General features: G+C 41.8%; 1 protein-coding gene across 1 annotated transcript in view; it reads left to right on the forward strand.

The window, feature by feature from the left end:
* Positions 1-303: 303 nt before the first annotated feature.
* Positions 304-27,837, forward strand: part of LIMCH1 (LIM and calponin homology domains 1) — a gene marked incomplete at both ends in the record, with an annotated part of 176,857 nt that continues 149,323 nt past the window's right edge. Inside the window, one exon of the mRNA XM_080625851.1 lies at positions 304-399. Coding sequence (XP_080481977.1) covers positions 304-399 — 96 coding nt within the window. The remainder of the gene's footprint in view (positions 400-27,837) is intronic.

The following is a 27,837-nucleotide window of genomic DNA, read 5'->3' on the forward strand; positions in this document are numbered from 1 at the left end:
CCGCCTGCCTTATTTTTAGCCGGCAGCTCAGGGCAGCGCAGCTCCTCCGCCGGCGGGGCGGGCGGGGCGGCAGCCGAGGGAGGATCGAGCCGGCAGGGCGGGCGGACGGGCACCGGCGGAGGGAGGTTACCGCAGGGAGCCGCAGCCAGCCGGGCTGCAGAGCGCCGCCGGCCCCCGCCCCGGCTGCTGCGAGGCAGGGGAAGGCAGGCAGCGGCCTCCGGCATCCTCGCTGCAGCCGCGGCTTCGGCGCACCTCGGGCTCTCTGCTTCCCCGCCGCAGCCGCGGCGCGCCGGGGCCCTGCAGATGGCCAGTCCCGGGCTGGAGCTGGGAGAGGTTCAGCCTCCTCCTGATCCCCCCCAGCCCGAGCTGGCCTTCACCGAGGCTCAGAAGTGGATCGAGGTAAGACCGGGGGATGGCCAGCGACAGTGATACCCCGCGGGACCACCCGGTGCCCTTCCCTGCCCACCTTATCGCGGAGACTGTGGGCATTTTATTCCATGCCGAGCACCGTCCCGGCACCCCCACTTTGCTCGCTGCGGGGAAAGCGGCAGGGGCCGCTCGAGCCGCGGTTCAGCGCCCGCGCAGGATACGCGCCTTTGGGTGAGCCCCTACCAACTTCCCCCTGCGCATCTCTTCCAAACTTAATCTCCTAATCGTATTTCCCCTCTGCGCCCCCGGGGCTGGGATGGATGAACAGCGCGGCTGTAAACAGGAGCCGCGCAGGTGCGCAGAGCCACGGAGCGGGCACGCACTAGTCCCGTAGCGCGGCTCCCAGCCGGGGTCGGCAAGGCCCCCTCGCCTTGCTGGAGATCCCCCGGCCCCGCGCTCTTCCAGCTTCCCTGGCCCGCAGGCGATCTCCGCGGCCGCGCAGCTACCGCTCCGCAGTGCGCGAAGAGGCGGTCGGGGCGGGAGGAAGCACGTCCCGCGGGGAGCACCCCCTGCAGCCGCTTTTCCCATCTCTCGGCCGAGCCAAGGATACCCGACCTCGCTCTGCAGGCTGGGCAAAAACCCGGACCTGCTTGTATTTGGTCGTGCGGCAAAATGCAAAGACAGGCAGGTGGCGGGTGACATTTAATAGTTAAATATTTTGACATGTAACAATAGACACACTTTAAATAGCTCTTCATCTGATTGCTGGGTCAGAACACGCGTGAAGGTGGTATAAACCCAGATACCAGGGTAACAGCTCCCTTTCAGCTGCGGGCTTTGAATTTAATCTGCAGCTTTTAGTAAGCCTCGGTGGATTCTGTTTTCTGACAGTGGTTAGGCAAATTATTGCTAAAATTGTTGTGCCTTTAAGATTCCCTGAAGCCCTGGGAATTTCAGAACTGTAATAGTTCACTCCAGTATCAGCTGGAAAGGTAATGCTGTGTAATGCTTCAGGGAATTGGCACTGACACAGTGAACTTGCTGGTATGGGATGAGGGACATATGAGCAGTAAGAAATGTGAAAAGAAGGGCTTTTGTGCCAAGGAAAGGTGAGTATGCAGTCTGGAAGAGAGAAAGGGAAGCGCATATAAACTCCGGTTGTTTTGTGAAGATGAATATGGTGCTTCCTTTATCACCTTCTTTTCAATAGAGATCCAAGAGAGTAGCACATGACCCCATCATATGTATGGTACATGAAATACCTTGTGACCGTGAGTTCTGCTGGCTGCTAATGAAGCCAAGAACTCAATGGTGAAGCAGTTCTCTAGGTAATGAAGCTGCCAGCAACCACTCCAGGCATGATAACAATTAATGGGCTATAAGTCTCCCTGTATAAGAGCAGAAACCTGTGAGTCAGTTGGAAATTACCCTCTTGGGCAGCGTATTCTGCAGTTTGCTATGACTGGAGGTCTTATGCCAGTTCCTGTGTGACCCAGGGCCTGGTGAGCAGAGCAGAAGGGCTCTCGACCCCTCGTGTCCTCCATGCAGGCCCGAGGGGCCCATGCATACAAAGGGAGCTCCCTGTATCTTCTTGTGCCCCCTCCTCTCTTTTTTAATCTGCTTGATACATGAATGACAAAGCTGTAACTATTGCCACTGTCCTCTTGCCTGAGGGAGTATGTCAGGAGCCTGAAGTGCCATGGCTGCGGTGTGAGAGGGAAGTGTCTGCCTTTCCAGCAGTGCCCAGAGCTGATGCTTCTTCTAAGAGAAAGGAGGAAGACGCTGCCAGTGAAGCAAATGTGACTTAATTTGCCTAACACATTGTATTTCCTTTTAATCCCAGTTTGGCTTAAGCTCTGGGGCATGAGGGTTATTATCTCTTCCAAAAATCAGGTCACCATTCAGTGTTCTAAGTCTGAATGATTTGGACCGAATTATACTGAGCTTGATGTTAGTCCAAAGTTATTGAAAAGCAATGTCAATCTTAAAAAGAAATAAAATCTAAAAATCAAGAAATGTTATAGATATCAACATTCAGTGTGCTAGGCCGTGCTAATTTGGGTGAAAACCAGAAATGGGGGTCATGCTGTGTCTGGCTACTAGACCTATCTGCGTCCGCTGGCTCTCACCAGTTTATTCTTTAGTCTAGAGACAGCAAACGTCCAGTGTGTTGTGTCTTTCAGCTCACTTCTGACTGTTTAAAATGGCATCTTAAACAAAAATAAAAGAAACCAGAGCTGGTGTACCTCCCTAGGATGGAGAGGACAGGCTAATGAGGATGTTAGTGGTGTGAGACAGTTTCAAACCTGTCTTGGGCTGTAAAATATTGCCACACAAGGAAATTAAAGTAGGAATGGACAGATTGAAAACTCTGAGCTTGCTGTGCATTTTATTGCTAACAATTAAGTTGTGTGACTTGCTAGTTGAATTCTCATCTGGTTTGAATCCTCACATGAGCACTGTCACCATCGTGTAACGCTGACAGGAATCCACCGGGTGGTCTGCAGTGCATTTCTTCTCTAGTGGGGCTGGAAAGGGAGGCTGTCCTCTTTTTACACATGAGAAGCCAAAACATGAAGTGGTTGAACCTATAAATCTGCAAAGATGGAGGTACTTCCCTTCTTCTGATCCAGAGATTTTAGAGATCTTGTCTTTACTCCTTGGGTCTGTGACCTTTCACCAGATCAGGTCTTCTGGGTGCCAGAAGTCTTCTTTTTCCTCTGCCAGCATTAGTTTCATCTAGATGCTGCAGGATAGGAGAATCCTAAATTGTGCTGAAGTTTGGGTGGATCCCTGTAATAATCCTCTTCTCTCTCCCTGGAGCTGTGACCCAGCAGCACTAAGGTGTTCGTTCACCTGAGCAGGGAAACGGGCTGATCAGAGCTCTGAGTCTTACTGCCAAGGCTGCTTATACATTTAGCACTTTGTGTTTTGTAAGACAGTATTTCAAACAGTGATAGATTTGGTGTCATCTGTATGTTGCAGAAGGTGAGATTTTCGAATTCTGTGGACTTTCACTTTGATCACCAGTCATTTTGGGTAGAAAAACAGAGGTCAGCCTTGATTAATTTTGCATAAATATCAACTATACATCCCTCTGTGTAACAGTAAACCAGTGGTGGTATTTTAGTTTAGCTTGGCATGTTCTACTTAAGTGAAGAATGCCCTCTTAATGATAAAATGAACCATACTAGTTGCACTTGGAGGAATAAAATAAAGGCACCGAACAAAAAAAAGCCCCTATGAGAGAGCTACATCAGTCTGCATTATTAAAGGTGTGGTATTTCATTTCTGTTAAGGCATCTCAGTTTCACTGAAAGAATATATCAGCCTTGTAAAGTGTAGTGGGTTACAACAGCAAAATAACAAATTTAATTTAAACTAATGGCTTGTAATCTTAAAATGTTCCCTGTATATGTGTTTAAATTAGAATAACTGATGGTTGAAAGAACATCTGTATAAACATTTATTCTTGCTGTAAAGATTCATAAGAGGGTAGTACAGTAATAAAGTCACATTTAGTACTAGTGTAACTCCTAAGGGTATTGTGATCTCCTCATCACACCTCCTAGCCTTGCCTCATTAATATGCTCTCTCCTCATTGTTAAGACTTGGTTCAATTAGGGATGGCTTTTCCATAGACTTACATTCCTTATAAACTTTGCCAGCTGATAAGAGTGCTTCCTTTATGGTTGTGTGGTAATAATAAACAAGTGAAGTTTTTCTGTCCCCTATGGTGAGTGCCTGACTTCACTGTTGCCTTAGATGTGTGTAGGCTAAACCCCATCAAGTTCTAGTAAGTCTGCTACTTTTCTGCTGTATATATTCCCCTTGAGGACTCTCTAGTTAAGGAGAAGTTTGCCAGCCAGAAGGGTTTGTTGTGTGTTTGTGGGTTATTTTTTTTCCTTCTAGCAAAACACTTACCTGGGTTACACTTCTGAATTAAAGATGGAAGCACTGGTGCTGCTTCTAGAAGAAGCAGTGGGACCAAGTGTATTCCTTAGTGCTTCTGGATGTCATACCACCTACCACATGGCAGAACTCTTCTGCAGCACTGTCTCTATGAAAATAGTACAGCCATAAAACCAGGGAAGTGATTCAAGCAAATAAACTTCATGTGACTGTCTTGTGGCAGGAGTCTGGAAACAGGGTTTCTTTAGGATGTCTCTTGTTCAGCGATGAAGTGCCAGAGAGCTAAGGCTTATGGCTCCCACTGCAAAAGCATAACTTGAAAGGAGACCATTGACAGAACCTTTTCTAATTGGTGAAGGGGCTTGTTTGGAGTATTTGCTGTAGGGGCCTGAAACTTGAGGAATACACAAGTTTGTTTATATGATCTTCAAAATATAGTATGAGGAACATCAGAAATAAAGCTCTTTTGATGAAAAGTATTGGGTAAGCTCAGTGATTCACTGAGTGTATGAGTAACCCATGCCCCGCAGGAGAGTTTGTATTTCCAAATATGTTTGGACATTTACTCTTCCTTTGCTGTGAACCTGAATTTAAGATCCTTGAATATGATCTAGTTCTCTGAACACTGATACAGTTCCTAAAACACTGGTGCCTCTAGCCAGACTGGGACCTTGGGTGCCACTGCAGTCTTGCTATTGTTTGGATAGGAATAGATCAAATCCAACAAACATTTTCTCCAGCAAGCAGTTCCAGAGAAGTCAGTCTGACTGCCTTAGGAGATGATTTGAATGCAACCACGTAAGTGTAGAATGATGACTTTAAGACTGCATGGTTTTATTAATTAAATGTTGTAGGAAAGTGGTTGAATGAGTTGCTAACTATTGCCTACAGTTCAAATTTCTCAGTGTTTAGCCTTCCTTTTTTGCTCTTTTTCTTCTACTGGAAGTGTGTCTTACCTATATACTTAATGTATTGAGAATTAATTTATTAAAGTAAGCAAGGATAGGCTAGAAGATACCTATACAAATGGATTAGACAAGTTGCCTGATTTGTGGACAAGCTAAAATTAGGCCAAAAGAAGCCTTCCCACAGTGTCTGTAAGGCAGCCATGAGAAAACAAAAGGTGTGTGGCTGGCTTCTGGTCCTAGATGGATATGTGTGTAGAATACTACTACTGTGGTTACAGTGACTGGACATGGAGAGTTCTTCACTGCTATTTCTATATATCCTCCTGGGCAACGTTTAGGGACTGCAGACAGGGCAGATGGGATGTTCTTCATTCTGGCTAAGTTAGTCACCTCGTGGAATGAAAACTGAATTGATTTAAAGGAGGTGGAAGAACCTGCCCAAACTCTCTGACCCTGTCAGACTGCTGCCTTCTAGAAATTTTCTCCTTTCCGAGTTGCCTGGAAGCTGACCTTCTGTCTGGTGTACATGGACCCAGTTCCCTTGTCGTGAGATCTGTTTAAGCCATATTACAAGTAGCGCTTGGCACAGAGGTAAGAATAATCAGAACAACAATACTATTGATAAAGGGATAATGTCAGAAAATGCAGGACTGAGCTGTTAATTGTCTTAAAACTGAATTAATTTCTCCTTTCAATACCAAAATTTTAAAATGGGTAAAAGATCTGCCCTTAAAACACAGGAGTCTGGAATGCCATTATGCAATGGGTGGTGAAGATCAGTGAACACAGCTATGTAACCTCATTGCACTTATTCTGCTAGTAATAACTGCATTCTTAATGTTTTAAATTTTTTTTTAGTCCTCTAAAAAGGGAAGTGGAATCTTTCCCAAGTATGGAGGATAAATAGCAGGTCAGTGCTTCAGAATAATTTTCTACCTTCTAAAACTATTCTGGGCAACGTTGTTCATGACAGGTTATAAAAATGGCATTATCTTTTGTTTGGAAAATCTACCAGTCTAGAATCTTTTTGTCCACAGATGAATACTTCTGTGCATTGGCTGTCTGCAAACATCCCAACAAGAGCAGTTTTGGAACAATATTACAGAAAAAGCAAGATTTATAGAGGTGAAATTTTGACTTAAAAGGGCAGCTGCATAGGTTGAAGGTATGAACATTTTGGCATGCTGACCCTGAAGATCTAAACTTTCCTGCCTGCTCCTTCCAATATACCATTTAGAGAAGAAAGTACTGTCTTTCCTTGCCCTGCTAGTCCCTTAGATCACAATGACTACAACAGCCACTATGGCACCAATAACATAGCATCAAAATGGATAGCTGAAACTTCTCCCAGTTATGTTAATAGCTGTTTCAGGTGAAAGGGCTGTGTTTGTCCTTCAGACAGCCTTGTAAGAATGTGAAGAACTCTAACACACCCCAGCTTAAAATGGGGGGAAAAAATACTGCCTATTACTGCTTTTTATCTTATAAACTGAATAAATGAACTCCCTGCACATGGGGCAGGGTGGGGAGTGACTGCTGGGCACCAGCGCTGCTGGAAAAGACCTGAGGCGACTTGTGGGACAACAGGCTCAGCAGGAGGAAGTTAGCCCTTCGTGGTTATTCTGGAGCCGGTAGACTGATGGAAGTGGTTGGTTGCTTCTGCTTGGCACTTGCTAGGCCACACCTGATATACTGCATGTAGTTCTGGGGACCAGGGTGTGAGAGGGACATCAGTAAGCTGGAGGGTGCTGAGCAGGGAGCCCCCTGGCTGGTTGGGGCTGGAGGACTTGCCCTGAGGGAGAGTGTGATGGAGCTGGGCCTCTTCAGGAGAGGTTGCTTTGTGGGGACATGGCAGCAGCCCCACAGTACCTGTGGGCAGGTTTATGAGAAGGCTGAGCCAGGCACTCCTGAGGTATGTGGCAGGAAAGCGAGATACTTGTCCTAAACTAAAATAGGGAAGGTTATGACTTGGCATAGGGGAAAGCTTCTTCTCTCCACGAGGCCAGTTGAGCATTGATGCAGGTTGCCCAGAGAAGCGGGGAGATCACCATCCCTGGTGTCTTGTGCCTCACTAGAGAAAGTTGGAAACAGCCTGGTTAGACCTGAGAGCTGCTGTTGTGTGGGGCAGGAAATTGGAGTAGAGGCCCTTTGAGGTCCTTACCAACCTAATTATTCTATGACTTCTTGACAGTTAGTGAGTGAACATTGCTTTAGTTTTATTTTACTTTTAGTTTTAGATTTAGTGCTATTGTATTGGTCAGATATGTTCTTGGAGAGCTAAAGAGCCTGTTTACATGAAGAAAGTGCTTCTCTATACAAAGGCAAAACACCTATGGTTTATTGCAGGCGTTTTCAGAGTATGCTACTGAGTTTCCTCTGTAGGAACTCCTCAAGGCAGTGTAAAACCTGTTTGCCTTCCAGTCTAACTATTTTTGATAAGCCTGTTTGATTTTGGAAAACTGTCAATGTGACTGATTTCCTGGCTTGTTGAGAATGTTTTTATTTAATTCACTATGCACTGCTGTAAGTGACCAGTAAGGAATTGAAATTATTTCTCTTGTCTTGCTTTTCAGATTTTGAGAAGGTGATGTGCAAGCTTAATTCTTGAGAATTTAGGTACTAAAACCTTAACAAGTTTTTTGTTTGGGGTATTAGTTGATTATAAGAATCCTCTACCTTGATAGTCACTCTGCTCAGTTCTAGTATAACTTGCTGCTGTTAACTAGTTTGTTGTTTTGGGGTGGGTTTTTTTGTGTGCGTATATATAATGCTAGTAATATATATAATATACTTTAATAGTAATATATATAATTGCTAGTAATCCTTCCCTTAGCAAACTGGCTAGTTCAACAATAGAGTTAATAATACAACATGCATCTGATGTTAAAATTGACTTACTATAGTCTAGCAACTTCTTGGTTGCTGTAGAAAGGAGAAAATCCATTTCATTTAAAGAGAAACCCCGTTTTGCTGGTTTCTGGTGCTCTGATACCTCATGTCTGGTGTCAAAGACAGCTTGATTTTGAGATCAACTTTGACAAGCTAAGATTTTGAAAAATAATATTGCTGTGGCTTCTTGGCTCTGGCACCACTTTCAGTGATTCACAGAGCACTTCACAGGCTACGGAGCAGTGTGGTGAAGGCAGGGGAAGCCATTCTTTAATTCTGCTTTGTACGTCTGAATGAGTAAGTTGAGGGAAATGCTCTTCATTAATCTCTCCTTCACAGAGTTCTCTCCATGATCCTGGCTCATGCTGGAAATAAGAAAGGGATTTTCACACTCTGTGATCCCACAGTGAGCTTCAGGAACAGCACGAAAGGAAAAACTTATCTGTGATGTCTTTGCCCTGTACTATTCCTGCCTCTGTCTGACCTTTCCACGGGCTTCAGAAGAATCCCAGCCTGCCAGTTATCTACAAGCCGTAGTGGTGGCACATACTCTATGTAGTGCAAAAACCCAGGAGTCCTCATCCTGAGACTGTCAATATTGTTTGGTAGATCTTTGGTAGGTGTTGGTAGATATCAGTACAGTATTGCAATCATGAGCAATCAAATCTCTAGCTGGATTACAGCATCATTTAAAAGATAAAATAGGCTGGTAGCTGCTTTGTGTTCCTCAGATCATACGTTGCTGTAATTTAGGTTTTTCTCACCAGCAGTGAGGAGCTGAAATCTGCAAGAAGATTGATACATGAAAGTTTCCAAAATGTGTTTTAGATCTGATGCATTCAGCAAAAGTGCAGGTCATGGGCTTTAACACGCAGTACTGGTAATGTCTGATAGCACTGAATCATGTGAAGTCCCTTACACAGGAAGGGACTCTTGGAGAAGTTGTGAACTGAAGAGAAGTGTATCTTCCAGTATTGGAACTTTCCATTTCCAGAGTATCAGGAAAAATAGCTCGGAATGTTTTTTCCACTAAAACCAGATGGCCAAGAAAATCAGATGAATTTGTACTTCAGGAGCAGGCCAGAGACTGACACAGAGTTGTAACCTTTGATTTGACTTGAGAAGCAGAGTCTTGCTTTTGCGTAAGCAGAGGCTGGTGCCCATAAATAATGCTGGCTTCAAGTTGGAGCAGAATGGTTGCATGGCTACAGAGTACAGGGGCATGGGGTTAAAAATCACTTTGTTGTGCTTTGCAAGCACTGTTTTCCATGAAGTGAATAGGGTTACGTTATCTTCCGCTGTATCACAGCAGAAGATTGTGGCTCAGGTGGAATTTAGAGGTCTTGATACGTGTCTTGGAACAAATGAACTCCCAAATCCAAACCTATCACTTTAGTTTTCAATTGCCTATAAGTATTCTAGGAAATTATGGAACTCAACGATTTAATTTCTTGAGTATCAGCAGTGCATGTTTTATATCTGATATGGGTGTATTGGACACTCCCTTCCAACGCCCCCCAAAAGAACCCTGAAAATCCTTCATCCAAGTGTCTACTTTACTAATTTAGAAAATTCTTAAATAAGAGATTTTTCTTCAGTCTGCTGCCAGAGAAATGAAGCTTCAATGTCTGAGGAAAAGCAGCAAAATCTTCCCCCCATTTTTTTGTGTAATTCATTGTTTGAAGTATTATTAAGTGCTTGTCTTTGTTTAACGATTTTTCATGTATTTTCCTTTTCCCTTTCCCAATTTAAAAAGGAACCATGGTGTGTTAGCTGAAGACTGCTATTTGGCAGCGAGCACTTTCTGACTGGCTTTGGGGAAGGGGAGGGAGGAATGAGGAGAAGCAGAAGTAACCACCCTGTCTCAGTCAGACTGGCGTGGGCAGGGATGCCCAGAGTGCCAGAGCGTTCAGCACTGGATCCCTTGGCTTTGTTTCTGTGTGATTGTTGTGATTCATTTCATTGGGCTAACTCACAGAGACTGTTGCAACAAAAACAGCTCTGGAAATTTTCTTTTAGTCCAGAAGCAGAACTGCTAAATGGAGTGGGGGGGGAAATAAACAACAACACAGCAACTAAGTAAGTGAGGGTTGTTTTGGGTTTGTTTTTTTCCTGTTTATCATTTTCCTGATTTTGATGAGTTGTTTTTTGAAGTTGTGGTTTTGAAAAAGCAAAGCCCTCATTTGAGAGCATGCATGTGCAGTGTCTGTCTTCTGCCAGTGTTTAGATCTATTAAAGATAGCCAAGAAAATAAACATTTCCCCAGAAAAAGTTCTGCTGGCAAGAAAAAGCAGGTGTCAGAATCAGTGAGTCATAAAGGTGACTTTATTTTAAGAAATTATGTAAAAGCCCAGCCTGACATCCTACTCCTCCCAAAACCAATTTTTATTTCGACAAGGGGCCTTCAGTTATTTAATAACAAGGAAAAAAATCATAAATCAACAAAGTTCAAGCAACTCAAATGATTGCTTATTAGAAACAGCTTGCCTCTTTTAAAGAAAAGCAAAAGTACCCTCTAAACATTTTAATTATGAACATGCAGATCTTCAGGCTTGCTGGGGCCTTATTTTCTCTTTCCTGCAGATCAGTGCTGCTCTGCCTCTGTTGCTCTTCTGCCAAGGGTGCCGGGCCAGTGGATGCTTTCTGTCAAGGAAAAGCACCACTGTTTGCTCGCTGGAGGTGTGGGCTGCAGGCAGTGTTGCACTGTTCTCTTAGGATGGCCCAGGCACGTCTTTGTCTGAAAGACAAGGTGGTGGCTGTTGTGTGGTGGTTCCAGCATAGGTGGCTGTTGCATCGTGGTTCCTGGCATCCAGAGCCTCTTAGTTTGGCACAGCACAGCTGAGGGGTTAGATATTCCCTGTGAAGAGATGAGCATAAAGGGAGCAGGTTGTTAAAAATAAAGCTGGTGGAGCTGTGAAGTAATTTCACCTTCCTCACTTATCTTTTGATGATTATTTTCTCCTGGGAAGCAGTCTTCACTTAGGTTTGCAGACATTCACTTGGTACAGGTGCTCTTCAAAGACAGACATCAAACTGGGTTTATTCTAGCCTCATGTATGAAGGGTGCACTGCAGTTGATGGTAGAGCCTTCTCAGAGTATCCTAAACAAAAAGAGCTGTATATTCATGTTAAAATACATCTCAGTAATAAATGCTTTGCTACTTCATTGCATTCTCTCATTGCTTCTTGTTTGTAGCTTCAGGGGAGAAAGTAAGTAAATCCGTTGTAGATAGTTGTGGGATAACTTAACAAACATTCACAGGGGTAGCTCTGAGGTGAAATTCCAGTGAGGTTTAATATAAAACTTGTCTACCCGTGCTTGTGGGATTTTTATCCATCAATTTCCATTCACTGATGTTTGAGAGTGTCTCTGGTGTGGCATTGCTGTATAAAAGCTTTAATTCTTTACTTTTTGTTTCTGGATTTCAACCAAGATTCTTGAGTGTGTATTCTGGTTATAGGCAGATCTGATATTTGTGGCTTTTCCGTCCCCCCCAATATTTGTTAGTTTTTCAGTGCAGTGTTTAATTCTCCAGTGCCATACTGGGTTTTCTTGTTTATTTTAAAATTGTGTGGAGAAAAATTACATTTCAGCTTCCCACATTAAGGGCCTTGAAATCAATAGATCAAAGCCAGAGCGGACTTCTTGGAAGTGGTGCAATCTCAAACTGTGTTGAAAGCTTTTGTTTTCTGTCTTTTCCTGTCTCTTGGTGTCTCTCAAGAGAAGGGAGAACATAAGGGTGTAGGCAAAGGGGGCTTTCTTGTCACTGTGTGCTTCGGGTACAGGGCTGCGTGACTAAGAGGAGCTGACTTCAAGAAGTGTCAGTGATGGCAGCCTTTGTACAGGATGGGGTGCTCCAATATGAAGCATCAAAGTGACAGTTTCCAAAGGCTTGAACTGGGCTCCTGCGCACCCAGGAAATAGGTGCTGCTGGGAAAAGTGCAGGTAGAGGAGGGAACTGTCAGTGTTAACCATGGGAAGTGAACATTTTCCAGTGCATGCAGCCTCAACCAGGTTGAAGCTTTCTTTTAGGATTGAGAGGGTAAAGATGCACAAAAAAGTATGCATAGAGCAAAACATAAGCTCCTATTTCTGTGTTTAGTGGAGAGGCAGTGTGAGTATTTCTTGAGTTCTAGGTTCTTGAGACTTAGAACTGCAAGAACTGCAACAGCATTCAAAGTGTAAGTGGTTGGTGAAGCAGATGTGATGAGTCAAAAAAGTTAAGGTTCCTGTGCATGTCAAACTCTTGCTGGTACTCTGTATTGAGGAAAAGCTTTCATTTCTGCAATAAAAAGCAAGTTAGAAAAATGGCTCTTCTACACTGCAGAAGTAAGTGTAAGGGGACCCTTAAGGGACCTCCCTTAAGGGGAGGTCACTCCAAACGTGTACACTCATGCAGTTTGCTGTTTGGAGGTCTTTCATAGCAGATTTCCATAGGACAATGGCATGAGACGAAAGGAGCTGCTGTCTTGACAGTTCCTCCACAACCAATTGCATTTATGGATTGCCATGAAAGTGTCTTGTAAACGACTGAGCTTGAAGCAGTGTTGGCCTGTGCACTTGTGCTTCGCAGGGGTGTAATTTCTTCCTGCCAGAAGTCTAATGAGGCTGTTGGAGGCAAAGAGCACATTTGAGAATTTCTACTGTGAAGTAACTTTAGGTCTTCCACTCCCAGTGCAGTGACAGATTTTTTGGACTAATACAAGTGGGGAAAATAACAACTTTGTTCTTGTTGATAAAGCAGAATGCCTCTTTCTTGCTTATTAACAGCCCATCTGACTTCAAATATGCCTTTGGACTAGAGGGTTTTGGACCATTTTACTTGCTGTTTGCATGGGCAAGTTTTGGGGATTTTGTTGTCTGTGACTGCTCAGTAATCCATTTGTTAATCCAGAGTGGTATAGGTGGCAAGACACTTGATGCATCTGTCACATAGATGCTGCCAGCTGTATGCATCCTATGTACCCTAAGTGCTTTAAATATCTTTATGTAGGAGAATGTTATTGTAACCTCATTTGAATAATTTTTGTGTAGCTAGTCATCCATCTTCCTCGTATCTTCATATCCTGGTACATATACCTTCAAGGTTTTTCTTCTAAATTTGCAGAGGAAAAAATAGGTTTTAAGAAATTTAGTTGTGGGAAGGGAGGAGATGAAGGGGAGCTGTGTCTGGATAAACTGCTTCAAGCTTCACCCTGTAACAGGCACTTCAGAGAATATAAGCTACATCAGTCATTTCTAATCCACTGTGAATTTTTTGTTCCTCTGAGAAGTCCTGGTTGGAGTGAGCATTTTGGGCCTGATCGTGTTGCAGGGAGGATGCAGCTTTTTCTACTAGAAATATGTGATAACAATCTTGACTAGAGCAGTCTGCTCAGCAGAGCTTAATAGAGCTTCTCTGGTACATTGATTCTGTGAAGTTATTTCTTCAGCAGTTCTTCTGTGCTAGCATTTAGTATTCTTTTCCACTTCAGTGGAAAGTGAGAAGCACTGAGTACAAGCAGGTACTGATTTGCCAGATCTCTTTGAAAGAGACTTGGACCCAACTCTCAAGTTCATTCCGGAATATGCTGCTGTGTTTCTGAAGGTAACAGTTGCTTCTCACCTCTTCTGCTTGTGGCTTTTTCCTTCATATGCCCCATTTTTAAGAAGAAGGTAGTAGAGGTAGGTTTTAGTTAAGCTCATGATTAACATCAGCTTTTTGCTTTTAGGTTGGGCTGGACATACTGCTTTACAGCTCTAGGCAGTTGTTTCTCTAGTCGACTTGAACAGCATTTCATCCTGACAGCTGTTTTGCTGACATTATTCCCGGTTAGTTATTAATAGGGATTAAGGGCTTTCTGCAGCCAGAACTCTTTACCGGGAGTGTGCCATCATTTGGCAGACTCATTAAACTAGTAATTCTACAGTGCTTAAAATATTTTATTTGCCCTGCATCCTTCATATTTGGAGTTCCAGCTTATTTGCCCTGTGGGCTAAAAGTAAAGACTTATCATAAATACTCTGCTTTTTATCTACCTTTTCTCCTCCCCCACAATAGTTTCAAGCCAAAGCCTTAAGAGCCAGGCTTTGTTCAGCTTTTTTTTGTTCTTGAGGCACCACAGATGCCATGTGTGAGCTTGAGGCTCTGTGTACAACTGTTACTTAAACACTTAGTGAAGTCCATAAGCAACAAGATCACTCTCATCATATGTTTGTATTGTTCACTCTCTGAAGATGATTACTGTAGTTTCCAAATTTGCATCATCCTGGGAGGAGAGTTCTTGTAGTGGTGGTGATGATGGCCATGGTGCTAGTGCCTTCTGCCAGTGCAGATGGTACAGGTGGTGTTCCTTCAACCTGGTGTCCTCCTCTCTTGTGAAGGTGACAAAGTGGTTCTTGCCAGCACAGTTGGTCTGGGTGTACCAAGTTTTGGGGCCACTTGGTTCTTGAATGGCCATTCCTCTTGCTTCTCTGCAGTTATCTGGAAGTAATTTGTGTCTTAAAGTCTGGGGCTCTGGTTTTAAGCTAATATGTGAGTATTCTTCCTGTAATTAAAATCAAGAATCAGTTCTGATTTAGATTTGCAGCTTAGTTTGTCCTGGCACTGGTCCAGGCTGGATGAAGAAGCTTTGTTTTCTTGTGCAGGTTATTTTGCTGTTGATAAGCAGGTAAAAGGAAGAACTATGACTGGGGTGCATGCTCTTGTAACATGGTTTTTTTTTTTCTAATAACATTTCTCACTGGCCTTGGATCATTTGTGTGATGAAGAGAATGTTAAGCATATGTATTGCTCTCTCATGGCCTGCATCTGACTTCAGCTCTAGTGACACCTATTCACACATTGTGTCTATAATGTTCAGTGCAATTCTAGAAAGAATCATTACAACCCCTTAATTTTTATCATACCAATACTCTTTCCCTAGGCTCATCAATTTATTCTGATTTATCCTGCTGCCAGAGTGCACTGAATGAATTTGATGTGCTTCTGGTGAGCAGTTCTCTCATGGGCTAAACCATGGGCGTGAAAAGAATAAAACAAAGGTGGTTTTCATTATTGGAAAGAACAAAGCCATAAATTAGAGGGCAAAAGAAATTATGTCCCTTTCAACAGGAGATAAATTTCAAATACTCTGTTCAGCTGATGTGCTGTATTTTGAGACTTAACTGACTTTGGTTTAAGATGCTACTAATTACAAGTACCAGCCCATTTTGTATTTGGAAAATATTTGGAAAAGCAGTTGTGCCAGATCATACTCATGAACACACAATAGATTTCTCTAGAAGGACAAAATAATGTCAAATTATGCTTAAAAAGTAATTCCTGCTACCATGTCTGTAATAAAAAATAATCTTCTTGGAACTGAAGACTATAAAAACTGATTTGCTTACTTAAATGTCATCAGCAGAAAGATTTATGAGTTAAGTACTGAGATATAGATTGGGATTTTTTTTTCTCCTTAAATAGGAGAGTCAATTTATGTGCCCAGCTTTCTCTTGAAGACCAAAGAATTTAAATCTTTTTTTGTCTTCTGTTTGTCCTGTCTTGTATTTGGCTATCCCAAGGATAGGTTTAGGCCACAGTGTAGACCAGACAGATGATCCAGGTAAGCTTGGTGGAAGTGGGAGTGGAACATGGTTTTCTGGACCTTTGATTTTTGCAATTAAATTAAAAACTGCCAGCCTGGTCCTACAAACCCAAAGCCCATCAGTGCACAGAAGCCCACCAGCCTTCTTCCATTTTCATTTTTATAAAGTACCCTGTAGAGATGCCTATGTAATATTTCTATCACCAATATTGCTTGGAGTTTGACAGCCATTGAAAGTGGCCAGGCTGAAGTCAAGATCGTAGCTCATGATGACCTCTTTATTTTGTCCCTGACTGGGAGACTTTGTGAGTGTGTCTTGAACAACCATATTTTGTGTATTTCCGTCACTGGTGATAGCGTCTCATTTTCTTATTGAGTCCAGATGGTTACTAGTTTTGTTCGCTCTGATTTTAGGGTAAGTTTTTTAACTTTAGATAGAGTGACTCCTTCTGGTTTCTTGGTGGTTTTTATTGTTACCATAAAATTATATACTTAAATTTTTACAGGAGGCTTATAGCTTTGCCTTAAATATTTAGCGTGCTAAGAGTAACTTGTCCTTAGTCATTTTGCTGTCTTTTGTTGTGGCTTTAATTTAAGGTAGCAGAAGTAAATTCTGTAATCCAAATGGGAAAAGAAATTATTTGCCTTTTTGAAGTACATGGATTTTTTAGAACTCTGTTATGATGGCTTCTAATACTGTAGAGATCAGTTAGTATAATACTGTGAGAACTGAGGAAGGCTCAGTGTATTCCTCTAAGAATATCTGACTTCTTACACCAATAGATCTTCCATGTATACAGTATCAGAAAATCCAGCATCGTGCTCTCATGAGCAGCAGAATTTGTATGAAGTGAACACTAACGCAAATTTCCTGCATACAGAGGATCTCTCTGGGCTATTTGACTTCAGGAGAGCACAAGAAAACTATTTCCATATGACTTTTTAATTTTTTTTTTTTTCTTTCTGTTTTGCATTTGACCATATAGCATTGTCTGACTGGTCAGTCTTCTGGCAATTCACCTCCTGGCCTGTGCTTGCAGCATTTGTTAAACTGAGGTGCATGTAAAAACTTAAAAATGTTAAATCAACAAGAGTTGTGCTGTATTCTCCCAAGGCAGATAGCTTTTAACTTCACTCACACAGTATCCGGCATCTTGAACCTGATCTCTCTGAAGATGGAAAAATGCAAGTGACATAAGAATTATCTGAATAATTGCATGTGTTTCTGTCTTCAGTCTTGGAAAATGTGCTGAAATTTGCAAGGTCAGGCCTGCTAAAATAATACAATAGTGTTGTCTCTGCAAGCTCAATTCTCCTTCATGGGCATGCATATTAAATACGTGGTCACTGCTGTGTTTCTTCTGAGTATCTCTTTAGTGCGCAGAATGAATAGTGCAGCTCTTAATGAACAGCTATTCAGTGTTTCACTTTCTCCTTACTGTTCAACATGCAGTCTTATGCCATGTGTATTATGTGCTATTCAAACCAAATTCTGAGGACAAAATTACTTTCTCAGACTTCTGTGGTGCTCATCACTGAAGTATCTTTGCAAAAAAAGTTCTTCGCAAACATGAATCTTATTTCATGCGATCACTGTAAGTAAGTACCAGAACTGTGGTACAGAAAAAATAGATTCAGGACTGTATGCTAATTTGAGACTCTTAAGACCTTGCATTCTTTGCCATGTACTTAGCATTCTGTGGTATTACAGAGGCACAGCTATGGCTCTCTTCCATGTGCTGGGATGCCAGGCACTCATAGCGAATGAGCAACGTGTGACTAGTAATCAGCTATCAAAAGCTTGATATAAATGACTTGACTAGTAACACAATTGAGTACAGTGGGACAAGCCAGGGGAGTATTTGAATCTGAGCAAGCCACGTAGCTGGTTGAACTATAACAGCATCTCTTCAATTCCCTCCACTTTTTCCCTCCATTTGCTGCCTACGTACAAGTTATACAGGCAAGGAAATATCATTGTCCTTGCCTGAACTGTTTCTCTCTAAGGCTTTCATTCTCAGTCTCGTGTCATAAGGGTGACCTAATACTTTTTTCTTGTTTTAATACCAGTTCTTTGATCTTTATAATTCTGAGGCAGTTTCCTTTTCTTCTGTCTTCTAAATTCCATCACTCTCGTACCTCACTAGACTGTGTGCTTTAAAGTTGGCACCAGCCTAAATTAAGAGAGCAATGTGGGTGCTGTTGAATCACAAGATCTGGGGCTGTGTGGCACCCTTACATGTTCTAAAAGGAAGAAAGCAGGACTGAAATGCCCTTAGCTGTGAAACTATTATCCTACCAGGATACAGTCCTGGTGACTTATTTCCCTTGCTAATAGGTAATAAACTGCTGTAATTAGTAGTAATCTTCTGACTAGCATTGCAGACCTTCTGTCTTCACCTCTCTGGATAAAGGCAACCAAAGATCTTGTCCAGCACAAATTTTGTGACTTACTATACACACTTCAACTGGAATGTAACATTTTTCATGCTGATGATCAGTTTTTGGGAACAAGAAGTCATGATGAATTAGGAGTTTTGAAATGACTTGTGGTAGGCAGGAGGGCTGGGCAAGCTGGTCAGCAACATCTGTCCTGTTGTATGGAGTTGTCTGTTGCTTGGTATTCTGAATTCTTTGTCTGAAATTTTGCATTTGAAGGTTAATAGATCAAAATTTGTCTGTCGTAAAGGCTGTGGGTGGGAGCTTACTCTATCAGTCTGTCTTGGTGTCACTATGCTATTCTAAATCTCCTTTATCTCAGTAACATCTTTGCTAACTTCTGTAATTAAAAAGAAAAAACAAACTGAAATTATTAATACCTATGGTGCTCATTATTATCAAACAATAGTATTCATTTGGAACTCTCTAAAATCTAAACTGTGTTGTGGCAGATTTGAAGTAGGGATCTATTATTTATTTATTTATTTTAGTTAAAAATCCACAAATTTCACTTTCTTCTTCCTACCAAGCTACAAGGTGCAAAACCTGCCTCCTACTGTGTAGTATATTTAAGAGTAGATGCAAGTCACTCTTTTTGTATTGGTGGAAGGAGAATTTAAAGAGTTACAGGATTATTCTGTAAGAAAGGATCCATAAAAAATTTGACAAGGAACCATGATAAGTTTGACTTCATCTTGGTGATCAATAAATCAATTCAGTGTTATGGAAGTAAAATGACTTAGAGTCCATGTGGTGTGTCTGGTGTGACCCACAATACAATGTTTTGAACTTAAATGTGCTAAATGTTCACAGGTAGTGGGCATTTGACAAAGGATCCTTTAAAAAATATTGTGCAAAGCCTGGGATAATCTAAACAAATAATTGTTGGGGTTTTTTTACTTTTCTGATCCCATAGACCTTCTTTGGGCATATACAAGTCCTACCCCAACCCAGAACACTGTGTGCAGCTGTCTCAACATGCAACCATCCAGTTGTAAAATATGCAGAGTATTTTTGAGGCAGACTGGTGATAAGCTCAGATCCTACTACCTAGTGATTCTTCATGGTACTGGGAGGCATAAATAGAAGGTGCACGCAGGCACACCAACCATGCATTTAAAGTGGTGCCATAATTCCCTGTAGCTAATTCTTGAAAGGCACTGGGGACAGCAAAGTCATAGTATCACATCCAGCTAGAAGGGAAATTTCTGGCTCATCTCAGAGAATCACTTGTGTTTTGGAGACCTTTCAGGTTTTAAAAAAAATTGGCAATTTCCAAAGTACATGGTGACCATCTAAATGTTATGATAGAAGGGTTTTGAATCTGTTTTTGTGCTGTGACTGTAACATGAGCTGGCTTATCTCAAATAAAAGCTTCAGGGAATCAGAAAGCTATATATTTAAGTTGAGTCAAGTTTTAGGATGTTATTGTAAGACTTCTGTTGCCATTTTCATAAGATAAGCGTTGATCAGAAAGGAAACCTTATCTGTCTGGTTTTGAAGCACAGGGTCTACATCATACAAGTCTCTTCTGGTGTGTTGGCATGAAATAATTTCTTGGAACAATAGTTGCACTATGACAGTGGGTAGAAGTAGATGATAGGCTCCCAAATGGGGACACAAGTAAGGAGAATAAAAGTTTTGGCTGGAACCCTGGGAAAATGCTTGCAGCTAATGTCTCTTGTGGAAAAGAGGAGAAACTTGAGAATGTAGCACAAGGTGGCTTTGTGCAGGTTTCTGTTGATGGCAGAGAGAACGTGGAGAGTTGCATGGCAGACACTTGATAACCAGACTCTGAGAAAAATACCTTTTGATGTTAAATCCTGTAGGTGCAAGTGGTTTCTGAAAAACTTGAGAATACACCCTTTTTCCCAAAGTAGCTGACCTTGCAGGAAGGGGAGGAGTTGGCAAAATGAAGCTATCCAAAAGTATTTTTGAAGCTGAGTGTGCATGATCCAGACATTATCTCATGAGGGCTCTAAGAAAAGCCCCAAATATAATAATGAAGGTAGTTGTATCCTGCTGGCAAGTGTGTTGTTGTCATATCTGGAGCATGTTTATTTTGCTCATTTCTTCATATGTGTGAGCTCTGTCAGTTTCTCATCTCTGAAAATCAGACTTTGTATTCTGTAATGGGTGGAAGGAGGCAGCTGGCTAACTCCCTCTTTACTTTTTAGGTTCTCTTGCAGAAAGCGTTACAGAAGACTTGGCACAATTTATCAGTCTTTGTTTAGTTACCCTATAATTTGAGGATTGAGGTTATGCAAAGTAGAAGATATATATATAGATAGATAGATATTTTTGTGTAGGCTCATTAGTAGCTTTTTTCCTGTGATGTCTCTGGCTAGGGTCTTACAGTTTTTGCCTGTATGTGGTATTAGAACAATATCAAGCATTTTGAGTAAAACTGTGCTCTATTGATATCTTCTGTCATTCAGTTCACCTGTTAGATGTTACTGAGGACCCAGTTTCTGAATACTAATATAAATTGGTGAGTAAATAAACAAGCAGAGAAATACACATGAAGAAAAGATGTGCAAAGTAACTCTCAGTCACAAATGTGATAAAGAAAGTCGAATCAAGACTTAGTCGTGTCTTACTACCTCTTAAAGAGCTTGATGGGTTTTCTTCCTGTACTTAAGTATATGTGGTGAATGAAAATTCTAAGCTACAATTTTTCTTGATTTGGTTTTGTCAAAAGTAGATTATTGGTTCATATGAACTAAATATATGAGCTTTATGTAAACTACTTGCTTGGTATGTTATTCTTTGGCTGGGGAAAGATGATGTTGAAGCTTAAATTTGTTCTTCCAATTCAGCTCCTGTGGAGGTTTTTGTGACAGTGTGAGAAGCATCACCGTCTTTATTTCAGGGGAAAATGAATTTCAACATAACAATGTTATGACATCTTCAGTTGAAGTTCCTTCTACAAGTGTTCACATGCATTTATGAATCAAAGCGGGATGACCCACAGAGACCAAAGTAGGATTTTGATAGTCAGTCTTCAACTGGCTTTTATTCCATCTAGCCATATATATATATATAGAGTGTTGAATTTAGGTACAGGCCACCTGACCTTTTCATCACTCCCTGTTAGATTCAGTTAAAGGATCAAGGTTAGAGGAATCAAGATGGTGACTGGCTTCACACAGCTAGAGACAGCTCATGCCACCTGCTGTAGGCTGGCCCTTAGCCCTAGCCAAAAGACCACCCATCTCTCTGGGGGCTGACTTCAGAGATGGACTTGGCTATGAACTGAGGCTGTCTGAGCACAACATCCTTTTCCACTCTGCTTGGCTGGCATGCTGGGAAATAGCTTGTTCGTGGATTTTCTTTGTTAACTGTGAGGGTTTAACTCTCTAGCATAGATCTCCTAATCATTGCTGCATCTGAGAATACGCTTAGCTATTGATGTGGGCATCTGCCAGATTTCTGACCTAACTCTTGGCTTTCAGAAGGTCCGCAGGTGCTGCTATGGCACGGCATGGCACTTTTAAGAGCCTAATGCCTCAGTAAGGTTAAGGGTCTGCTGTTCACAGCTCTTCCACCCAAGCCACTGAGCTCCTGTGGCAGTGTTTCTTCCCGTATTATTCTCCTGTTACTTTCACACTGTTGGTTTCTTGGCCTTGCAACTGTGACCCCCAGGTGTGTTATTTGGCAGGGTCCCATGGGAGGTAATTCTTCCTGGTAAGAAAGTCACCCCTCTTTCCCTTATTTTTCTTAACTCTTGCTTAGTAGATTTTGGGTCATATTAGAGGAAAACCAAGACTTAGTGCACAGCAGAGTAGATGAGTCATTTGAGTACTTGATAACTCTCATTCCGTGGTATATACATGCAGAATCATAACAGCTAACCGTTGCAAAACACTTGTACCTAATTGATAATCTCCAATCAGCACTAATAGCATCACATGTAGGAACAACTGTACTCTTTCAACATTCAGGTGCAAAATCTGCCTCTAATGAGGCAGCTCTGCAGGTAAATAGGCAGTGTCTTCAGCTAAGCTTAGGAATGGGCCTTTCGAACTTGAAGATCTGAAACAAGACAGCATTGTTAGCCAGCTCTGCTGCCCAGAAAATGTTCTGTGGTAAGTGGTGACATGTGAGTGCCTTCAGTGAAATGCCTTGCCTGTCAGTTTGGTGACAGGACTCATCCAGCTGTATCACTGATGTGACTTAATGGGGAATACTCTGGAAGGGGATGGCTGTTTCAAGTGCACAGCTTGACTGATGCCTGTGGCCATCTTTAAGCATGCCATTCCTTTTCTAGAACATACACTGAAACCAAATACCCTGACATGTCCAGCTGCTCCTGGAATTCCCTTCCCCTCTCTCCTCCCCCAGATCCTGAGGCCATCCTTCCTCTTGCGTCTTGCCCAAATGGTTTGCTGGCCTCAAAAATGACTGCTCCTAGCCTGGTGTGAGCCATTCTTCCTGGCCATGAGACTTGCAGTCTTTCCCCTCTGTTTTTAAGTGCTATCCCCACTCTGCCAGCAGAAGGGATGCCATGGGTAGCCAAGACTTGTTCTAGCGATGGGCTAACCCACTTAAATGCTGAGCAGGCCCCACAACAGCCTGGGAAAAAGCGTCAGCTGGAAATGTAATAGATCAAAATACACCAGAATCCAGATTTAATGTCAGATTTCATTGCAGCTGATATATGGGTAGATTATTACCACTATCATGACCCTATCCATCAAGGAAGGAATATAGTGGACATGATGATTGGCCAAGTCTCTAGCTTTCTTTAGGGCCAATGGGGTTAAAAAAAAAAAAAAGAGTGTATAAATCTGTATTATTTTCTTTTTCTTAAGTGTCTCTGTGTTTAAGTTAAGCCAGAAAAATGGCACAGCCTTGCTGCTCTCAGAGCTACGAGGGGAAGGCTGTGCTGCGGTAGCTGGCCGGTTAAGAGCAGGGTGACTGCTCTTAAATGTGCCATGAGGCGACATTTCACCCCAGCCTCCCAGTGCCTGAGGTTAACCTCAGACCGCAGCTGTGGTACTCAGCTTTGGTGAAGGACTTTCTGGCTGTTTCCGGGGCCAAAAGTGAGCTTTTATGGTTTTGCTGTTTAGTCCAAAGATGAGGAAAAATAATAGCCAGCTGGGGGTTGAAAAATAATCAGACCCAGAACTAAAAGGGCTGCAGGATGATGACTAATACACACTTTTTGTATATATAATTTTAAGGAAAACATAGTTTGTAAACTACAGCTTTGTCTTCACAATATATTCTCTCAGGGAAGCTGAAGAGAGCTCCATCCTTTTCTTCAATACATCAGTCATTTAAAGGTGATATATGTTCAGGGAATCAAACTTTGCAATGAAGTGAGCTTCTATAATGGGCTCAGCAGATGCTCTGCAGGGACAGAGCTTTTTGGAATTGTCCAGTTTGGTTCCCCACACCCTTTTCTAGAAGCTGTGTTTGTGTGTGGCTTTTTCAAGTTGTGTTTGCTTGTGGCTTTTTCTTCTATTTATTTATTTTTTTCTTTTTCCCTTCTTTAATTTCCCCCCCTTTAAGGGGTAGTTATGAAATTCAGCATTTCTGGGTGTTCTTATTTGCAGTTGATGTGTGTGTTTCATATTCATCACTCAATGGGAAAGAGGGATAGGTTGAGGGTCCTATAGCAGCCTGCCTCAACTTGCTGCAGGAGAGAAAAAAAAAACAACCAGTTTTGCTTGTATTTAGATGTACGTGGCTGAAATTGATTATGTTGGATTTATTTTGATTGCCTGTTGCTTGCTGGTGCATATATATATTCATTAAACTATTTGGAGGAGGGCAGTTGAGGTAGTCCCTGCCTTGTGCCAAGTCCAGCGGCATGCTCTTGTTCTGACACAGTTTACAGCTGCTGGGCTGAGCTGTCTCAATTAGTTGTGGAATTAATCTGGTAGCAAAGGGCACTGTTTGTCTTTAGCTAGGATGGTCTTCAAAGCAGTTCAGATCTGGATCTTCTGACTCTATAGTTTGGTTGGGGGTTTTTTTCTGTCCTCTATCCTTAGCTTTTGCAACAAGTCCAAATGGCTTCTTCCTTTTCGACAGATTTAGGAACTGCTGTCATGTTGCTTGTAGCTGGTGGCATGTAGCAGAACCAGGAACAAATGTCTGCACAATGATATATTTGATACCACTTGATCTATGGAATGCCACACTCCACCCCCATCCCACAATTTTTTTCTTTATTTCTCAACCCCCTCATTCCTATGAAGCTGCCTAGTGGTTTAAAATGCTGCCAGCTCTTAGGAACAACAAAATCATCCACATGTTGTAGCAAAAGGCTGAGATAATGAAAACTTTCTATTGCAGAACATGACACTATAAAAGCCTTTTACTACAAAGAAGATCAACTCCTTCAAACATTCAAAAGGTCTGGTTATAAATCAGGCTTTTGGAGCAAAGTGGCATTCTTAGTGTTGAGTCTGTGATGCAAAAAACCACTATTAAACTGCAGTTACTTAAACCTTCCTGCTCTATGCTGTCTTGCTTTCTTGTAGGATATTGAAAGCTTTCATTGCTATGCAGTTTGTCCCTCTGTGGCTGATGCTGTGATCTTTCTGCCTTCTAACTCTTGTTACTTAAGCAAGGAGGAAATGAAAGCTCTTGTTCACAGCTGTAATGTACCAGAGAACTTTTTTTTTTTTTTTTTTGGGGGGGGGGGGGCGGGTATGTTTTTAGTGGTAGATTTGCTGTTGGGTTGTTTTCGGCTTTTTTCTTCCCTGTTTTCCCTGGCCCTTCAGTATCAGCAATGTGTTGGAATAGTGTTTCGAACTTACGGCTGTAGGAAACACAGGTGGCGGCCATCTCACACAAGAGTTGTCACCTCTTAATTTAGAAATCAGTAGTAGCCTGATCTCAAAAATGCAGTTTTCCCACTCAACTTTACATGGCTTATCAATAAAGGGCTATACCTAGCAACTAAACTGTACTTTATTTTTTCAAACCATAAGGTTAATGCATTTGTGTTATTAATGAAGGTTGGATGGGCTTTGGGACAGCTCTGTTGCTGCTAAATTTTCTCCTTTTTTTTTTTTTTAAGCTGAAGGCTGCAGGATTTATTAAACAGATGCTACCTGGCAGCTTTGCTCTTGGCATCAACTCCTGCTGTACAGGTCAGCATTGCAGCATTTGCAGCAGCAACGAAGTGATCTAGCTCACACATGGCACCCTCAGGCAGTGCTGAGGCCCTGGCATGGCCAATTGCCTCATGCCAATCACTGTGATTTCTATTCTGTATTACAGCAACCAAAGGCATAGCAGTAAGCCAGTAGCCAGTAGAGGGTAGTTGCATTGGCAAATTAGGTGTGTGCTAACTCGGGAAGGTTGACTCTGAGCAAAGACTGCTTGCTAGTCTCCAAGGAAAGGAAACCGTGGGATCTCAATGGAAAGCAAGCATTCTTCTTCAGAGACATCTGCTGTGTGAAGTGTGGAGAAAAGACATGGCTTGAGAATGGATGTTCTGCAAATGGTTCCTGAGAATCCTTCTGGATTCTCTTCCTTTTTTTTTTTTCCCTTTAATCCTTAGTTGCTCTCCACATTTCACTCTGGTCCTGTCATGAATGGTCTCTTGCAGTACACTGTGCAATCTCTAACTGGGGAAAGAGCCACCAAACAATAAGCAGTAGACTTATATTTGATCTCTGTAAATTAATAACTAATGACTGTAAATTAAAACAGTTCTTTCAAGTTGGAGTAGTGCTGAGGTTTGACTTTCCATAAGTGTTTCCATAATTATTTTCCGTAATCTCAGTAGTATTTTGCCAGAATTCCTGGTTAGATGTAACACAATGGCTTAAATCCTCTGGAACAGAATTTAGAGGCCTTATGTATTTGGACACTTCACTTATTAGTGACTGCTGTGAAATGCCATCATCAAATTTATGTTGGTGTATTAGTTTTGCCTTACAGGTCAGAGCACACATTGGCTGGAAAGGTCCCAGGTTTAGGAGACAGGAAAACTGGCCCTGCTGATAAAGGTGTGATTTCAGCACAGGTCATGGTTGTCAAGCATCAGGATTGGAAAGGATAGCTTTTAGTTTGCATTAATTGATGTTATGATAAAGGACCGGAACAAGAATATCTCATTTAGACAAGTCAAGCGAGATGGCTTCTGTGCAGAAGTTGTTTTGAGTACTTTGTATGAGAACTTTCTAAGTGATAGGTTAAAATTGCCCACTTCTTTTTCCTTACTATAAAACCACCTTTATTTACTGCGTACAGTAAGTGCATAGAAATGTATAGACTCTTTGCTTCTGTTCCCTGTTTGTAGTATCGATTAGCATCTTCAACAATAAATGGAAATAAAGGTCAAAGAAATAATTTTTATTTTTCTATATGGAAAAAATAACAGCTGCTTATCAGCAAGATAACATTTCTGACTTAGATGGTGTTATCATCTCTGACATAACTGTGTAAAAAGGTCAATATTAAGAATTATTATTCAGTTTTCAGCAACTTTAATGTTTCTCCTTCAGTATTTTAAGTGTTTTGTATGAAATTGTATCTGGGTGTGATACTACAAAATGTTTTGGAAAATACAAAAGAAAACACAATAGTAAATAACTAGAATAACCACCTGACTCTCAGAATTTCATATATACTGATGACTAGTGGCGGTTGTAGTTAGTATCCTGAAAAAGATTTGAGGCATGAAAAGATCTAGAGGAGGAGTGGTGTTCTGCCAGGAAAATTTTCATAATTAAAGCTATTTCACAAGAGAAAGTGACTGAGGAAATGTTTGTATGAAGACTATTTTGTGCTTGTAGAAGTCTAGTAGCTTTGAAAATGTCTACTATTCCTTACTTGGTTTCATTTATAAATTCCCTCCCAAGTAGTTTATGGTGTTCATTAAAATTAATTGTGGGTTTGACCTGGCATAGAGGCTCTCCATGATGAACTGCAAATGTGGAAAGATTTGGCCATTCCATATGCAGTTAATGTAAAAAACAACTAGCTAACATACACATAGAAATGCATAGACACAGGGTAATGGTTTTGTAGAATCCCATTGTTTGTCTTTTAAAACATTTCCCCCCCCCCCCCCAAGAAAATTATTTACAATACCACTTGTATACATTGTTTAAACCCTTCTTCAGACCTATGGGAGATGCTTCAAAACTGGAACTGAGGCAGAAATGTAGAAGTCTAAGTGTGCATAGAGCTAGGAGAGCTCTCTGACCCTCTGTTCACCACAAACTATGTTGTGTAGAGACTGAGTTAAGAAGGAGTTCTCCCTTTTATATGACTTGTAAGGAAATTAAATTGGAGATGTCTTTCAGTAAATCTACCCAAACTCTTTTGTAAGAATTGTAGATAGGATGCTCTCGCCACAAAGGTTGGGATTGAAGTTAAAGATCCAATTTTTAGGTTGCTTGTGATCAGAATAGTTTATTTCTTTTGTAGTCTGGTGTTAAAGGCAACATTTATGGACACTGTTTTGGCCTTGTTTGATTTAACAGCTCCTTGAATCGGCATGACTTACTGCCTGTGGTGGAGCTCCATGTAGAGTACAGAGTCCTGCTAGGTAGATTGGAGCTGGGAACTGCTATCTTCATTAGGTCCTTGAGGTACCTACCACTTGAACTTGAATTGGCCCATTACATGACACAGAATGCAGTGAACGGAGAATGCAGAGAATACTTTGAAGCTTTTTCTAGGCCTTAACACTTCATGATCTATATTTGGCCTCCCTCACTTCCCACGCCTTCTGTTTGCTTATTATAGTCGCAGCTGTATATAGAAAATCTTATCTTCCTGC

Source organism: Psittacula echo (genome assembly GCF_963264785.1).
Source record: "Psittacula echo genome assembly, chromosome: 1".
NCBI lineage: Eukaryota > Metazoa > Chordata > Aves > Psittaciformes > Psittacidae > Psittacula > Psittacula echo.